The sequence below is a fragment of the Aquarana catesbeiana genome, linkage group LG12 (genome assembly GCF_042186555.1).
Source record: "Aquarana catesbeiana isolate 2022-GZ linkage group LG12, ASM4218655v1, whole genome shotgun sequence".
Classification (NCBI taxonomy): domain Eukaryota; kingdom Metazoa; phylum Chordata; class Amphibia; order Anura; family Ranidae; genus Aquarana; species Aquarana catesbeiana.
Window position 1 is genome coordinate 137,030,559 of NC_133335.1, and position 18,861 is coordinate 137,049,419.

Sequence of the window (18,861 nt, forward strand, 5' to 3'; positions counted from 1 at the left end):
ACTAGTTCATGAGAACAAACTTTTTTACATATATAAAAAAAGTGGATTGTAAGGGATGAATTGTAAACAAATGAGCCAAAGAAAATGACTGCTGCTCTGTGAAACTTACATAGACTCACCTAAATAAAATACACCGCCATCATCCCAAATAATCTACTGTATATCATTCACCTTTCTACTACAAATAAACACAACAAATTTCACAGTTTTATAATCTTCCCGCATTAACTCCCATTACATGTCATATGACAGGTGCTATGATCGCAGAAACCAAATAGCTACTGTATGTAATTCACTGACTGTGGGCCCCACTTTAATTGAGGTAAATTTGCAGTAGTTTCTCCACTCAGGACTACCAGCCCATATATATTTTTTTTTTCTGGCTGGAACAAAGTGTCCGTGCTACAAGTTCTGTGCTTCAAATTAGTATGGTAGCAAGATTAATTTTCAGTACAAATCTATCTATGAGAGTTTAGCGAATCCCTAAAGGCTATGCTCATCTTTACCAGAAAAAAAAGCCTATGCAATTAAGGCGGCCCATGTAGGTAAATCGTGCACCTTTGTAAAATGCTCATTAAATTTGTTGTCATGCCTGTGGTCCATTTGGGCCCTCTTCAAAGCCTGGCTGAAAAACTCCCAGGTGACAATCCCCACACCCTGTCTTGTGGCTAGGACATGAAAACTGTTGGTTTTTGTTCCAGTAATGCTGGGAAAGAGCGTCCAATGGTTTTCTAAATTCTGGGAAAGGTAAACTAACTTAGCCTTTAATATGGCATTACATAGAGGATGCTTTCAAAAGAGCTAAGCAAAAAAAATCCACTGAGGGTGTTAGCACTCAGTATGTACATCCGTACCGACTTATCTGCTGGTACCAGCTTTCTCAAGGGAAAAAACGGGATTTACTTCCCTCCAGCACTTTACTGTACATCTGGGATAGGCAACTTTTTGAGTGTAGAATGCTGAAAAAGGTTTGTAAGAAATTGAGTGCCAGATATATTTCGTAAGTAAATTAGGGTGCTATAAAATAGATTCTGCAAAAACCCACAACATCTGTCAGCATCTGCAATAACAACACCCAGCATTGGTGTTAATGTCTGCAATAATAATGCCCAGGACTGGTGTTAGTGACAGGAATTACAGCCTTCAATATTGGTGTCAGTGGCTGACATAACCCCCAAAACAGGTGTCAGTGACTGCAATAACAACCCCCAAAATTGGATTACAGCCACTGTCCCCGCTCTCAGATTCTCAGATTGTGCAGTGTCCGAGCTTGCCAAATCCCATATATCCTCACTGCTGTGTGATCAGCCAGCAAATGTTTACTAACAGCCAGCTGATCACATAGCCCAGCCAGCAATGAATCTGGATGCCAAGTTTACTAGCAGTCACTCTTGTGCTTGTGTGTGGTGGGATATGCTGTTTAGGTGGACTCTGGACTTTGAGACACAACATGTATCAGAAGAAAGTGGCTACCTGCCAACTGGGATGCTTAGAAGATGTACTATATATAAGACTTGTGGGGTGCAGTGTGCTATAGCTAGAGAAAATGAGCTGTGATGTAGAAGGTTTTGGAGGTGGGTGACAGGTTTCTGGACATATTGCACACATATAGGTACTGAAATCAAACAGGGACAACAGACAATGGAGCTTGGCAGTGATCAGCACAGAGATGGGGGTGCCTTGACTGTAGAGATGCAGTTGCCTTGATACGCTTTTGGGGAAGTTATGCCAGCTATTTTGTATTCATGAAAACCTTGTGACAATTTTTGTAATGCTTTCCAACACATGCAACAGGTTTAGGTACTTCTTATTGCTGTAAATTTTAGAATCTGTCCCTACGGCTGAAACAGATTTTAAAAACTGGAGGTAATTAAAAGCAATGCTGTAGTGGTGTACAGAAAGATGCCAGTATTCAGAGTGGGGCATGTATTTGCCAGGAAGTTATCATGAATTTGACAGGTTATCATGCAGGAACCGTGGTTGCCAGGACACCAGCGACCGCAGGCTGTCTAGCAACCAATAACTTATCCTTGGCCCTTTACATCTGGCGGCCAGGAGATTCCCGCAGCCAACAGCTAAATGTAAACTAAGGGGCGGGGATGCTGGTGACATCAATACCCAAATATGGCAATGGCCACATTTGGATGTCTGGAATCTCCCAGCCGGCAGCTAAGTGGAGCTGCGGATTGGTTGTCATGGCGCTGTCGACAGTATCTTAGCAACCAATGCTGCTGTACAGCAGGGAAGGGGTGCTCACACACTGAAAGATGATGACAGAGAACTGTACAACTTGCTGCAAAAGTGATCACAAACATGAGGAAGATCAGAGGCCAGCTAAGGACATTCGATTTCTGATAACATTTTTATTAAAGTTTATGTGTTTAGCAATTAGTATATGTTGTTTTTATCATTTGTATGAAATGTTATATGTAATGTCTCATATTAAAGTGATTAGAGAGAAAGAAACAAAAATTAAGAAATGTTATTTTACTCCTGATTTTAGTACATAAATAAATAAAATATTCAGTAAAATGCTAAAAAATCAGTAAGCCTTAACTAAACCTGACACTATTTGGTCCATGTATAGGGACACCTGATGCAAGTGTAGGTAGATAGGGCATGAAACACAACTATTTTTTTCCAAGTAATCTAACATATGAGAGAGTCAAAGTGGTTCTAAAGCCTTAGAGGATAAGTTCACCTTTACAAAAAAAAATTATAAATGCACATTTTTTTTGCAGAGTTAATTTTTTGGAAGGGAACTGTGAAGCATTGCACCCATGATTAGCAGACTGTGTATCTGTTTGGCTCAGCTTGCACTGAGAATGGAGTGTCCAGTATGGACACTGCGGGTTCAGTGCTGCACCTACCATGCCTCCATTCAACAAATTCATGTACCTGTTTCTGACAAGTACATACATTTGTGAAAGGCACCAACATTTTTTGGTACTCTTTAGACAGAATTCTAAAGAGTATCTACCACACTCTTTATGAATTCCAGGGCAAATGTTTGCCAACAGCCCCTCTTGAGGTTGTGTTTTTCTGACTCCTCCCCCTGCTGTGCTGAATGATCCTACTCCTCTCCAGCATCTGCCAGAGAACAGCACTGTCAATCAGACCTAATTAAATATTCTTCAACCAAGGCGCAGATCAGAACAGGACCAAATGCTACATGCACTTAGTCCCTTGGGTGATTCAGCTAGGATATTCTGTTTCAGGCTGGGTTCACACTAGTGCAAATTGGATGCAGGTTTCCCCACATCCAATTCGCATGTCAGGGGATTGTGACCGTCTCTCTATGGTTCACACATCTCCGGAGAGGCCTTGGAGTGAATTGCACAGGAGTCCTATGCATCTTCTGGTCTGTTTCAGGTCCGAATTCAGCTGAAAATTCGGACTGAAATCGGACCTGAAACGGTGAACAGGGACACACCAGACCCCTGCTGCGAGCCGCTCTGTACGGCAGTGTGAACCCAGCCTCAATGTTTTTATTGTAGTATTTCACAAAAAGTAATAGAAAAGTTATAACAAAGAATGCATATCTCCCACAATGTAAAATACATACTGAATGAGTAAGAGACATTTTTTGAAACATAAAAGTACATATAAAAAAGGGGGGTTCTTCAAGTAAGATCTTCACTGTCAATATAGATTGTACTTTCAATGTCAGTGCGGAGTAACCCCAGAACTCATTCAAACTCTAAATGGTACATTAACAGGGCACATCTCAATCGCATTATACATTAAAGGACAGAGCAGCTACATATTGTAATTCCAAATTGAGGCTTGGCTCATAAATTTTAGTGGATTGGAGACGCGCTAGGCATAGGCTGTATACATTCGCGGAAAGGGGGTCTACACCTTCAGGAAAAGGAAGCCGCATCCCCCATCATCCAGAATTCGATCTGCACTCTAAGAAAGTAGCTACTGCTCTGGGTGTATAGGGATTAGGCGAGAAGACCTTTATAGAGTCAATAGCAAAGACTGGGAAGAGAGAAAGAAAAGGGGGGAAAGTAGGGTATGACCCCATGCACCGCATCCCACCATCCTGAAGCTGCCCTAATCGGGTATGGATTGAGGATCTCTAGACAAATACTTGACCCATGGGTCACAAACTTTCTCAAACATCCTCATTTTATCATTCAAATTAGCTGTCATACGCTCAATTAATCATAATCCAGGAAAGTTTGTGCTTGAACTGTTCCATTGGCAAGGCAGCCGACTTCCAAGATTTTGCGATAATAATTTTTGCTGATATAAATATAAATGCTATGAGACATCTCTGAAAATTCAACGCTGTCAGGATTTTCAAAATGTGATGATACTTCCTCTTGAAGACTTGCTGAGATCCTACAGTATTTTTTATATTGCACTAAATAAACTGTATACTGTAAGTTAGCCTACTTTGTTGATGTTTGTGCCAAAAACAAGGCCCAAATTTAATACTTCCTTCTAAATGTAGACCAACAAAAAACAAAAGAGAGAGCACACACTCCCCTTCGTATAAAACCATTTATTAAATACTGTAGATCATTAAAACTTAGAAAAAAAGTTTTAACTATCTATTTAATAAATGGTTTTACACAAGGGCTAGTGTGCATTCCCTCTGTTTTGTTGTTGGTCCAGATCTGTTCCTGCCACCCAAAGGAATTATTGAGAGCTGCAGCGGCCAAGTGTCTATGAACTGTTTGGCACACAAGTATTTATCAGACCAGCTTAAATGGGATGTGAGGACCAGCGCATGAACTAGTGTTTTTTCTTGGCGTGTTTGTTGTTCCTTCTGAATGTATATTTTCTGTTACTGTTATTGTTTTCCTATGACTACACTAGTGACACACTCTTGTACTTTGATCGGGAAGTGAAGAGGAGAAGAGCAGAAGAGGCAAATCTATGGAACGAGCCACAAGACGTGTCACACACTGAAAGAGATGATGACAGAGAACTGTACAACTTGCTGCAAAAGAGATCACGAACACGACGAGGATCAGAGGTCAGTTAAGGACAATTGTTTTCTGATTAAATTTATTTAAAATGTTTATTAAAGTTTTTTAATTGTATTAAATGTTGTACAGTATGTAATGTCTAATTTTTTTTTAAAGGTATAAGTTTTTATTGTTGTTTACATACAAACAAATACACAAATACCTATATAGCATTAAAGGAGAAAACAGTGCTCATTCAGCAATGAGGTACAGTTACATGGTATCCAGTCAGTGAGTACAGATCAATAGAGGAGTTTCAATGTTACCTTCTAAATTCCAGTATGACGACTAGAAGTCAACTAACATTTTCAGGGAACTCAAGGAGCAGGTGGTATAGTGCAATCTGAACTAACCCATGGATTCCAGATCTTATGAAACTTTTTTGGGCATCCTCTGGCCTCATACATCAATTTATATAGAGGTATAGCTTGATTGACTATTGTGAGCCAGAAGGCTATAGTAGGTGAGGATTGGGATTTCCAATGCATAGTTATTGTTTTCTTTGCATAAAACAGGATAATTCTTAGAAAGGTTTGTACATTCTTAGATATGCCTTCATCGCCTATACAGTCAGGTCCATAAATATTGGGACATCGATACAATTCTAATCTTTTTGGCTCTATACACCACCACAATGGATTTGAAATGAAACAAACAGGATGTGTTATAACTGCAGACTTTCAGCTTTAATTTGAGGATATTTACATCCAAATCAGGTGAACGGTGTAGGAATTACAACAATTTGTATATGTTTGCATAAGTAATGGGACAATTGGCTGCTCAGCTGTTCCATGGCCAGGTGTGTGTTATTCCCTCATTATCCCATTTACAAGGAGTAGATAAAATTTCCAGAGTTCATTTTAAGTGTGCCATTTGCATTTGAATCTGTTACTGTCAACTCTCAATATGAGATCCAAAATGCTGTCACTCTCAGTGAAGCAAGCCATCATTAGGCTGAAAAAACAAAACAAACCCATCAGAGAGATAGCAAAAACATTAGGTGTGGCCAAATCAACTGTTTGAAACATCCTTAAAAAGAAAGAACGCACCGGTGAGCTCAGCAACACCAAAAGACCCGGAAGACCATGGAAAACAACTGTGGTGGATGACCGAAGAATTCTTTCCCTGGTGAAGAAAACACCCTTCACAACAGTTGGTTAGATCAAGTTCACTCTCCAGGAGATAGGTGTATGTGTGTCAAAGTCAACAATCAAGAGAAGACTTCACCAGACTGAATACAGAGGGTTCACCACAAGATGTAAACCATTGGTGAGCCTCAAAAACAGGAAGGCCAGATTAGAGTTTGCCAAACAACATCTAAAAAAGCCTTCACAGTTCTGGAACAACATCCTATGGACAGATGAGACCAAGATCAACTTGTACCAGAGTGATGGGAAGAGAAGAGTATGGAGAAGGAACGGAACTGCTCATGATCCAAAGCATACCACCTCATCAGTGAAGCATGGTGGTGGTAGTGTCATGGCGTGGGCATGTATGGCTGCCAATGGAACTGGTTCTCTTGTATTTATTGATGATGTGACTGCTGACAAAAGCAGCAGGATGAATTCTGAAGTGTTTCGGGCAATATTATCTGCTCATATTCAGCAAAATGCTTCAGAACTCATTGGACGGAGCTTCACAGTGCAGATGGACAATGACCCGAAGCATACTGCAAAAGCAACCAAAGAGTTTAAGGGAAAGAAGTGGAATGTTATGCAATGGCCAAGTCAATCACCTGACCTGAATCCGATTGAGCATGCATTTCACTTGCTGAAGACAAAACTGAAGGGAAAATGCCCCAAGAACAAGCAGGAACTGAAGACAGTTGCAGTAGAGGCCTTGGCAGAGCATCACCAGGGATGAAACCCAGCGTCTGGTGATGTCTATGCGTTTCAGACTTCAGGCTGTAATTGACTGCAAAGGATTTGCAACCAAGTATTAAAAAGTGAAAGTTTGATGGATGATTGTTATTCTGTCCCATTACTTTTGGTCCCTTAAAAAGTGGGAGGCACATATACAGACTGTTGTAATTCCTACACCGTTCACCTGATTTGGAGGCAAATACCCTCAAATTAAAGCTGAAAGTCTGCAGTTTTTTTTTCTTTTTCCTTTCCCTTCCCTTTTTTCTTCTTTTTTACCACTTCAGCGAAATTTTCAGAGAGATGTTATTTCAACTTTGCAGTTCAATTTTGTCCCATCTCGTATTCACATCATAGTGGCTTATTCAAGATTATCTTTATTAGTTATTTAAATATTTAATTTATTTTAGTTAAAAAGAAAGAATATAAAGATTTAAAACTACTCTTACTATCTATATCTATTCCTTATCTCTCTTTCTCTCATCCCCTTCTCCGTCCCTCCTCCCCCTTCTATCTGGTTTGTTTTTTCCTCAGGTCCCTTAAATTTCTAACTCATAGCCCTTCTCCTTCCTTCATCTTGTCTAGATATGTGTCCGAGGTTTTAAATCGTTTCCAACCCTCCCAGGTGCTGATATACTTGTTATATTGTCCTCTCTCCCTACTACTCAACAGGTCCATTTTACAACAGTAATCTATTTGTTCATACCACTCTCTTATATCTGGTTTTTCACTTTTTAAACCCTTTGTGACATTCAGGAGTTTTGGGACCATTGTTCTCATATATTGTTTCTTTGTAATTTTATGATCATGGAATAAGCAGGTCCATATATTTTTTTTCCATTTTCTCACCAGTTATCTCCCTTATATTATTTACCACTTCTTGCCAGTAGTCCTTTATTGTTGGACACTCCCACCATATATGTGTCATCGTTGCTCTTTGATTGCAGTTTCTCCAACACAAAGATGTTCTCTCTTGTTGGTATCTATGGGTTCTCACTGGTGTCAGGTACCACCTTGCTAAGAATTTGTAATTAATTTCAATGGTATTCATATCCACAGACATTATTGTATCAGGGGCGGATCCAGAGTCTAGTCTCAGGAGGGGCACTGCCAGAAAATATAATTTTTTGGGGTACATCTATCGGGGAAATGGCTGGTGTTGGCGCTTCAATCATCACGGCACCATGGTTGTTATGGTGTCAGGATGATTGAAGCGCATTATTACTATTATTACATTGTTATAAAAAATGAAATAGTTTAACTCACCATAATGCAGAATCAGTGGGAGCCCCGAGTGTGTCACTTGCCACGTCACCTGTCACCAGATGCAAACTGTCACTTGCCACGTCGCCTGCCACATGTTGCGGATTGTCTCTTGCCACGTCGCCTGTCACCAGATGAAGATTGTCACTTGCCACCTGCTAAGGTGGTCTCTTGTGTCCCAGAGACAGGCAGCAGAGAGATGTTGTAATCCCCATTAGTATAGAATCCCCCTCAGTGCAGAGCCCCCATTAGTATAGAATCCCCCCTCAGTGCAGAGCCCCCCATTAGTATAGAATCCCCCCTCAGTGCAGAGCCCCCCCATTAGTATAGAATCCCCCCTCAGTGCAGAGCCCCCATTAGCATAGACTCCCCCTCAGTGCAGAGCCCCCCATTGGTATAGAATCCCCCTCAGTACAGAGCCCCCCATTAGTATAGAATCCCCCTCAGTGCAGAACCCTCATTAATATAGAATCCCCCTCAGTGCAGAGCCCCCCATTGGTATAGAATCCCCCTCAGTGCAGAGCCCCCCATTGGTATAGAATCCCCCTCAGTGCAGAGCCCCCCATTAGTATAGAATCCCCCCTCAGTGCAGAACCCCCATTAATATAGAATCCCACTCAGTGCAGAGCCCTCCATTTGTATAGAATCCCCCTCAGTGCAGAGCCCCCATTAGTATAGAATCCCCCCTCAGTGCAGAGCCCCCCATTGGTATAGAATCCCCCTCAGTACAGAGCCCCCCATTGGTATAGAATCCCCCTCAGTGCAGAGCCCCCATTAGTATAGAACCCCCCCTCAGTGCAGAGCCCCCCCATTAATATAGAATCCCCCTCAGTGCAGAGCCCCCCATTGGTATAGAATCCCCCTCAGTACAGAGCCCCCCATTGGTATAGAATCCCCCTCAGTGCAGAGCCCCCATTAGTAAAGAACCCCCCTCAGTGCAGAGCCCCCAATTGGTATAGAATCCCCCTCAGTGCAGAGCCCCCCATTGGTACAGGATCCCCCTCAGTGCAGAGCCCCCCATTGGTACAGAATCCCCCTCAGTGCAGAGCCCCCCATTGGTATAGAATCCCCCTCAGTGCAGAGCCCCCCATTTGTATAGAATCCCCCTCAGTGCAGAGCCCCCATTAGTATAGAATCCCCCCTCAGTGCAGAGCCCCCCATTGGTATAGAATCCCCCTCAGTACAGAGCCCCCCATTGGTATAGAATCCCCCTCAGTGCAGAGCCCCCATTAGTATAGAACCCCCCCTCAGTGCAGAGCCCCCCCATTAATATAGAATCCCCCTCAGTGCAGAGCCCCCCATTGGTATAGAATCCCCCTCAGTACAGAGCCCCCCATTGGTATAGAATCTCCCTCAGTGCAGAGCCCCCATTAGTATAGAACCCCCCTCAGTGCAGAGCCCCCCATTGGTATAGAATCCCCCTCAGTGCAGAGCCCCCCATTGGTACAGGATCCCCCTCAGTGCAGAGCCCCCCATTGGTACAGGATCCCCCTCAGTGCAGAGCCCCCCATTGGTATAGAATCCCCCTCAGTGCAGAGCCCCCCATTGGTACAGAATCCCCCTCAGTGCAGAGCCCCCCATTGGTACAGAATCCCCCTCAGTGCAGAGCCCCCCATTGGTACAGAATCCCCCTCAGTGCAGAGCCCCCCATTGGTATAGAATCCCCCTCAGTGCAGAGCCCCCATTAATATAGACCTCAGAACAGCGTGGACCGGACGATACACACAGCCGTGTCCCTCTGGCTCCTCCTCCTCCTGTGTGAATGTAAACAGAGAGGAGGGGGAGGTGGCTTCAGTCCGCTGCGCTGAGGCATACAGCGCAAGACCTGAGAAGCAGATCAGGTCAGCGGGCGGTGTTAGCGGTGCGTGCCGCTACCTACGGGTGTCGCCCCTTTGGCGGGTGTCACCCGGGTGCGGACCGCACACCCCCACACCACCTAATAATGAACGCCACTACCGCTGTCTGTCTCTGCGGAGCCGCCCGGCGGCTCTTTCACCTATGGAGCCGCCGAGCCGCCCGGCGGCTCTCTTAATTAAGGAGCCGCCCGCCGGCTCACTCACCCGCATTTCTCGGAGGGGGCAATTGCCCCGTTGCCCCCCCCTGGATCCGCCCCTGTATTGTATCCCATTCCTATCATCTTTTCCACTTTTTAATCTTCTAGTTTTAAATCCAGTTCTTTTTCCCATTGTTCAATGTAATCGGGTCTTCCTTGTCCTTCTAGGTCTGTCAATATTCTGTAGATTTTTGATATTCCATTTTTCACTAGCGTTCGGGTAAAACAGAGTTTTTCCAATGGGCTTAATTTCTCTTTTTCTCTAAGTGGATGTGGTAATGTGTTTACTAAGTGTCTTAATTGATAAAAATTCCATTCACTTATCTTCCACCCGTTGAGATCTTCTAGTTCTAATCGTGTTTTTATCCTGCCTTTTGTGATGATATCTTTCAATTGTGGATTTCTTATCTCATGTCCGGCGAATATCTCCTTCCCCGTTATAAAAAAATTTGTTCCCATGAGGGCCATTAACGGTGAGTTATATGTCCATTCATTCTTTACGTGTACATGTCCCACATTTTAAAAACATTTTTAGTTATTTAGTGAGTTTCCGAATCAATTTTTCTAAACTTTCGTGGTATGCATATGTTTTTGTGCAATGTGGTCTTACTTATTGTGTTTTCCATATCCACCCACTTTTTTTTCACTGTTTCCATTTGTCCACTCAACCATTCGTGACAGAACTATTGCTTTATAATATCGACTTATGTCTGGAGTTGCTAATCCTCCGTGTTCCCTTTTCCTCGTGATTTGTGTAAACTTAATTCTCGGCTTTTAATTATGCCAGATGTATTTTATCAATATTGTTTTTATTATCTTGTAAAAACTCTGTGGAATCCCAATTGGCAACGTCTGAAATTTGTATATTATTTTTGATAGTATCGTCATTTTAAACATATTTATTCTTCCAATCCAAGATATTGGTTGTATACTTAATTTTTTTATTTCTTCCTTGATCTCATTAATTAATGGAATATAGTTTGCCAGATAGATTTTTTCAACCGTTGATGTTAATTTAATTCCAAAATATTTAAGTTCTTCTTTTACCCATGTAAATGGGAATTCTTTTTGGAGGGTCTGGACTTCCCTTTTTCCTAATCCAATATTTAATATTTCTGTTTTTATTGGATTTATTTTAAAATTTGAGAGTTCCCCGTATTCTTTTACCTCTTAGATTATATTTGGCAGAGTCACTCTTGGGTTGGTTACAAACATCAGAATGTTATCTGCGTATGCTGCGATTTTGTGCTCTTTTTCTCCAACTCTCACCCCTCCCACGTCTGGATTATTTCGGAGTGCCACCAAGAATGGTTCCATTGTCAGTACATGTAATAGTGGGGAAAGCGGACATCCTTGCCGTGTTCAGTTTTGCATCTCAAACACAGGTGAGAGTCTCCCGTTGACCTTGACCATTGCTGTTGGACCAGTATATAAGTTTTTTATCCACTTCATCATTTTTGGTCCCAATCCCAAATGCCACAACGTGTCCATCATAAATTCTCAGTCTACACTGTCAAATGCTTTCTCTGCATCTATTGACAAGAGTAGAGCTGGGAATTCACTTGCTTTCCCCCTATGTAACATCAGAATTGTTTTTAGGCTATTGTCCCTTCCTTCTCTGCCCGCAACGAATCCAGTCTGGTCGGGATTTATCCAAAGTGGTATTCATTTTTTTAGTCTAGTGGCTAAGATTTTTGCATAAAGTTTTGTATCAGCATTTAATAGAACGATAGGCCTGTAGCTCGAACAATTGGTTGTATCTTTCCCCTCTTTGGGTATAATTGTAATGTAGGCTAATAGCGATTCTCGTCTTACTACTTCTTCATCTCCTGTGTTATTCAAATATTCATGCATCTTAGGGATCAATTGTTCTTGGAATTTTTTATAATATTTGATCGTGAACCCATCTGGTCCTGGGCTTTTTCCTACTGGAGTTTCTTTTAGGGCCAATTTGATCTCCTCTTGCGTTATTTTTTTTCCAGTTCTTTTAATTGCTCAAGTTGTATTTTTGGTAGATTTGCTTTCTTTAGATAGTCTTGTATCTTCTTTTTTCTTTTTCTTCTAGTTGTGTCTCCTGTTTTTTTTATCACGTATAATGAGCTAAAATATTTTTGAAAGGCTATTGCAATATCCGTTGTCTTATTTACTAATTCTCCTTTCTCCTTCTCTCCTTTTTCCTTGATCTTTTCAATGTAATTTAGAGACTTCTTTTTTCTTATCATTTTTGCGACATATTTTCCTGGCTTGTTATCCCATTTAAATCTCTCCTGTAGTACTCTGTTAAATTCCCTCCTCTCTTCTTGTTCCATCCATTCCTTTAATTGTTCTTTTTTTAGGATTAAAGTCCGGTATATTTCCTTTTCTAATTGCTTTTTATGTCTTTGCTCCAGTTCATGTATTTCCTTTATAATTCTCATCATATTTCTCTTCTTTCCTTATTTTTTCCTGCTCCAATAGATATTAATTTACCCCTGTGTGCCTCCGAGATAGTTGCTTTTGATAATTCTGGGGTGTCTTTCTCCTGGAAAAATTTTTTGATCTCTTCTGTTATAGTTTTTTCTGTTTCCCTATCTTCAATTATGTCTTTGTTTATTCTCCATGTACTTTTCCCAGAGGATTCTCCTTGTAGTTTAATTTTCAACATTACTGGGGAGTGATCTGAAGCTGTTATTATTCCTATTTTTGTTTCTGTTGCTTCCTCCAAGTTTCTATGTTCTATCATGATATAATCCAACCTGGAATATGTTCCGTGTTCAGTTGAATAAAAAGTGTAGTCTTTTGTACTTGGATGTTGTATTCGCCATGGATCTACTAGTTGATATTCATATAGTTTTTTTTTAATTTCCTTAGTTGTCTTATTTCTCTGTCTATTGCATTGGAGGTACTGTCTAATCTGTGCTCCATGGAAAAATTGAAGTCTCCTGCCAGTATTAATTTACCTTGTTTAAATTCCATTAGATCTTTTAATATTTCCATCAAATATTTTTTAGGATTTGTATTGGGGCAGTATACATTAGTAAGTGTGTATTTTATACCCTGTATGGAACCTATAAGGAAGAGGAAGCGTCCTTCTGGGTCCACTTTTCTTTGTTCTATTATGAAACTAATGTTTTTCCCCACTCCAATAGCCACTCCTTGAGCCCTTATTGGTGAATCTCCATAAAACCATGTTGGAATATTTCTTGAGTATATCTTAATATTTGAGTTTTGGGTAATATGTGTCTCCTGGAGAAATATTATTTCAGCCTTACTTCTTTCCAATTCTCGAAGCATTATGCTCCTCTTCCCAGGGGAGTTTAATCCTCGGACATTATATGACAAAATTTTTACACTGTTCATATTTTCCATTCCTTTCTAATCCCCACGTGTCTTCCCAGGGCCCTCTCCCCTGGTCTGACCAGAGGACCGGGAGGGGGGCCCCCCGGGTCGACACGCGTGAGCACCTTAATTTTATTCCAGGGCACTGTATCCACTTATACAAACAAACCTCCTCCCTCCCTTACCCTTCCTCATCCCCCCTAATCCCCCTCCCCTTTCCTCCCCCCACCCCCTCTTTGGTGTTGATAGTTTGACCTCATGGTCTCTAGAGCAGAGAACACTTTTATTTTGTGGGGCACACCCTTGCCCCCTCTACTCTCCTATGGCCGAGGTGGAAATCTATAAGGCGATCTGGGCCCTTCTCTCTCATATTAAGAGTGACCCCGCTGAACACACCGTAGGTCCCGGCCTCTCCTCCCTGCCTCCACCATGTTTTCCTTTTCTTCTTTTTCTCTCTTTCTTTTCTCTTTTCATTCCCTTTTCCCCCCATCCCACTCCCTCCTCTCCCACCCCCACCCCTCTCCCCCCTCCCTCTCTAAGTAATAGGAAATCTTGTCATTATAAATCTATAGCTCTGTTTTCTTAAGCTCAGCTTCAGTTTATGACGCTATTTCATGTATTCTGTTTCTTGAGCTCAGTTGCCATTGTGTTTCATCTTGTGTTATTAGTTGTTCTTGTCTAGTACTTATATCTCTAGAATTTTCTGGTGATGGGATTTATAATCTATTACAGAAGTCCGGGATCTATTCTGTAAATCTTGGTCTAGCACTTCTTCCATTTCTTCTTGCGATCGGGCATGCAGGAAAACCCCAGTTGTATTGTATTTCCTATTCTTGAAGGATTTTCAATAAAGGTCTTAGCGTCCTCCTTCTTCTTAATGTTTCTTGAGATAAGTCTTGAAAAATTTGTATTGTATTTCCTGCATAATCAATTGGTGGTTTTCTCTTCAAGTTCATCCAGATTTGATTTTTTCTTCCCAATATTTAAATCGACGTCTCTTGGTTGCTCCGTTGAGACCCCTTGGGGTCTTCTTATTCTGTGTACTCTTTCTATTTTTATTATGTTGGTTTCTTCTTTTCCCAAGATAGGGTTAAAAATCTTATTCATTATTTCTGTTTTCTGTTTGTGTAGGTTCAGGAAAGCCTCGGATTCTCAGATTTTTCCTTCGTTCTCTATTTTCTTGATCTTCTATTGTATAGATTTGTTCCTGTTCCTTTTTTAATATATTTATTTCACCTCTCAGCTCTTTTATCATTCTTAAGTGGGAATCTGCTTTTATCTCCACTTCTTCAACTCTTGAGAGGATATGGCCCAAATCTTTATGTATTGTTGTCATTTCTGTCTTCAAAGAATTTTCCAAGGCCGCAAACATTTTTTCCATATCAGATTTTGTTGGTAATTGAGCTGCATGCTGGTCTTCCTCCCTTCCACCTTCTCCTTCAACATCTACTTTCAGATCTTGTTCCATTCTGAATTCTGAGAGTAAGCTGGTCTCAACTACTGTCTTGTTCTGACCCTTTTTCTCTCTTTTCTCCTTCTTCTCCTTAGTGTCTGTCGGCCCTTTGTACCCTATTGTCTTTCTCCCTCCCCATTTCCTTGTGATAAGTATCTGTTCATGGGGCCAGGACTGGGGCCTAAGCTGGTCCGATGTGATTTAGCTACCGCTCCGGCACTTTTTGCCATTTTATGCCACCAAGATTCTATCCCTTTTTTCTCTTCCCCTTGTACGCACAACTCCATGAGACCACCAATATATAGAAGAAAATTTTGCAGTTTATCGTTCTTATGTCCTTCCAATCCTAAATTGATCGTTTAATCATTTGTTGTTTATCAAACAGTCTCTGATCATTTTCATTGGATTACTCTGTTGCCGATAACAAATATTCAAGCAAATATACCACGGCATACCCTTAGCATACGTGCATATGTGCTAGTATGTGTACATCTGTATTCCATCATTTTGTACCATCTGATTTTGTTTTAATATATTATGTTAATACATAAGCCTTTTTTTTTCTCAAAATTTCCTCTACAGACTCATTCCTTCAATATCACAGTATCAGAGACTCTTCTATTTTATGTTTTTCTTTTCTTCTCTCCTCCTTCCTTCTCTCACCTCCTCCTCCTCTCTTCTCCCTGTTTTTCTCTTCTCTTTTCTCTCTTTCTTCCCAGTCTTCTACTACGGACGCATTTTCATTCATTTATTGTATTAGTTATTTATTGTTTTTCTTTCGTTCTTCCTCTCTTCCTTTCCCACTTTAAAAAAAAATTTTTAAAAAAATGCACTTATCTGTGGAGGGGAGGGTAGGAGAGCGCATCCACCGGCACCTGTTTTCCTCAGTCCCGCAGCCTCTGTCCGTGCACTCGTTCGGGTCTTTTTGGGGTCCTTTTCGGCTCCTCTCGGCTCCTCACGGCGCTACTCGTTATCTCCCTTCGCTCCCCGTCGGCTCCCCCGACAGCCGAACGAAGTTCGCCAAGAGTGACACCAGAGCACAACAGCCGGTAGCCGTAGAAGGGGTGGTTTAGAAGCTCCGAGCGCTCCCTTCTTCCATACCGGTAACAAATAATTCCTCGTCTTCTCCTCTCTCAGTGGGGGGGGGGGGCAATGTCTGTGTGAGGGGCGCAAGAAAGCTGGGACGGCAGGGACGGTGGGGGGGGGTAGCAATGTTAGCAATCCTTCATCCTGGAGGCAGGGGGAGAGATCATGTATTCCTCACGGCGTGCAGCCTTCCGGTGCCATGACTCCTCCCTCTCTCCTCTAAACCAGTAGTCTTGAGGCTTGTCAAGAGATTGCAAGGTCCTCATGACAATCCTCTGAAACTCTGCAGTTAAAGCACATCTTGTTCATTTCATTTCAAATCCATTGTGGTGGTGTATAGAGCCAAAAAGATTAGAATTGTGTCGATGTCCCAATATTTATGGACCTGACTGTATATCCCAGCAGGCATCTCAGGGGATTACAGATGTTAGGCAACTGAGTGAGGGAGCTGATAAGGGCCGTGATCCCCGACCAGAATTTCCTAATCGGTAATCGGCGGGCACTCCCACATTAAGTGGAAAAATTTACCATCAGCCATGCCACATCGAGAACATGTTGCGGAGGGCAGTCTCTTTAATCTATGACGTAAACAAGGGGTAAAGTAGGACCTGTATAATAATTTGGTTTGAATGACTATCATGGGTAGAGATGACAGACTATACCTGGAGGGGAAGCACTTCCCGCCAAATATCCTTCGTCAGCTCCGGTATGTCAGAGCGCCATTTATTTTCTGTGGTGCTAATCCTAGTTGTTGTAGTATGAAGGAGAGTTTTGTAGTACGTGGATACGAGTTTAGTGTGAGACGGGTCAGTCAATAGACGTTTGAGTGGGGAGGGTTAGATGTCTATGTTTCGAAGGCCAAACTGTGTCGTGGCGGTATGGCGTATCTGCAGATATTGGAAATAGGCCGTAGGAGGAAGGTCATAGTCCTTGCGGAATTCGGCAAAGGAGCAAAAAATGTTCACTATAAATATAAATAGGTGGGAAATCAGTCTAACCCCCTGCTTGAACCAGAATTTCCCATCTGTTCTGCGGAAGAATTCTGGTAGACCTGGGTTACCCCACAAGGGAGCATTGGGGGAATACGTAATATGCGTATGGGGTGGTAGTATCTTTGAAAGTTTAAATATCCATACATTCATAGATAGAACTGTCGTACCCTCCTGTCCCCTGGTGGAGAGATGAAGTATTCGATTTTGAAGGGATTCATAGGAAGTGAGAATGGCTGCCTCCAATGCTGTTGCCGCATTGTTTTCCTTGGGGTAGAACCACCAATGTGCATGGGCCAGCTGAGAGGCCACATAATAAGCATAAAGGCAGGGGAGCGCCAATCCCCCCTCTAGAATAGGTAGTTGTCTTTTGCTATTCTTGCCACCCCCCCCCCCCCCCAATAAATGTTATAAGAATTGTGTCAATTTCTTTGTTTTTTGGGATGTATATTAGGGAGTTACTCAGAATATATAGAAAGCGTGGTAAAAAGACTAAGACTAAGCAGCGTCAGTGGAAGATTGGTCCAGGTCTTAAGCGTATTCCTCATTCTACTAATTAGCGGATCTAAATTAATTTTAATGTAGGAGGAGATGGGCCGCTGTATCTCAATTCCTAGGTAGCGAAAGGTATGTACAATCTGTAATGGACATAAGGTAGTAGTGTAATTGGGGTGGATTGGTTTAGCATAAACAACAGGGATTTGTCCAAGTTTACCTGGAAGCCAGAAAAGTCCCCAAAGCCAAATATATCAACATGTCACCCGCGTATAAGGATACCTTTTCTTCCTGGCCCCCAGTCATCGGTCCCATGACCTCCCCACTAGACCTGATCAGCGCTGCCAGTGGCTCTATCGCCAGCGCAAATAGTAGTGGCGATAGAGGGCAGATGTTGTATTTACTCTCAATCTAGCTGTAGGTTTGTAATATAGTAACTGAACCCATTTAATAAACGTGTCACCGAATCCGAATTTTGCTAAAACTTACATTAGATACGGCCATTCAACCGAGTCAAAGACCTTATGAGCATCCAGGGCTGGAACAGCCCTGGAGCCCATTGTGTCATGAGTGGCCTGCATGTTGGTAAAGAGTCGCTGTAAATTAATTGAAGTAGATCTTCCAGGGACAAATCCTGTCTGATCCGCTCCAATGACAGTAGTGATGACCGTATTTAATCTCTGGGCAAGTACTTTGGCTAAAATATTTATATCCGAGTTAATTAGGGATATTGGTCGGTAAGATTCGCAGAGAAGATGGTTCTTGTGAGGTTTGGGGATAAGGACAATTAGCGTCTCAGATATGGAGAGCGGTAGCTGTCTTGTCTTCAGGGCATAGTTGTATACCCTGAGGAGATGTGTAATCAGTAACTTTCTATATTGTGTATACCATTTTATAGGGAATCCGTCCAACCCTGGTGTCTTATTTCTAGCGAAGGACTGGACGCCTTCTCCTATTTTCTCGGTCGTTATGGGGCATCCAGCAATGAGACCTGAGAATCTAGTAATTTTGGAAGTGAAATATCCTGCAAATAGTCATCTAATTCCACAATAGTGTAATGGGCCCTAGTGGAATATAGAGTGGAATAGAATGTAACAAAAGCCTCTACTACATCCTTCGTCTGTTCCACTATTATGCCTTCCGAGTTCTGAATTCTAGAGATGCTGCATGGCTGGTAGTCCGGTCTAGACAGGTAGGCTAGCAGGCAAATGTTTTTTTCTCCAAATTCGAAGAATCGCTAATTTTTATATAACCGTTTTTTATGGGTTCGTTCGAGTAATACCATGTCTAGTTCCCTGGCCTTGTGTCGCCAGATAGTGTGTTTTTCGGGCGTAGGGGATGCGGGGTAAGCCGCCTCCGCCAC

General features: G+C 42.0%; 1 protein-coding gene across 2 annotated transcripts in view; it reads left to right on the forward strand.

Moving 5' to 3' along the window:
- LOC141114573 (melanoregulin-like) overlaps nucleotides 1-18,861 on the forward strand; it is a 243,768-nt gene that overhangs the window by 27,602 nt on the left and 197,305 nt on the right. For both annotated transcript variants that reach the window (XM_073608358.1, XM_073608359.1), the window contains exon 2: nucleotides 4,831-4,990. In XM_073608358.1, coding sequence (XP_073464459.1) covers nucleotides 4,831-4,990 — 160 coding nt within the window. The remainder of the gene's footprint in view (nucleotides 1-4,830; nucleotides 4,991-18,861) is intronic.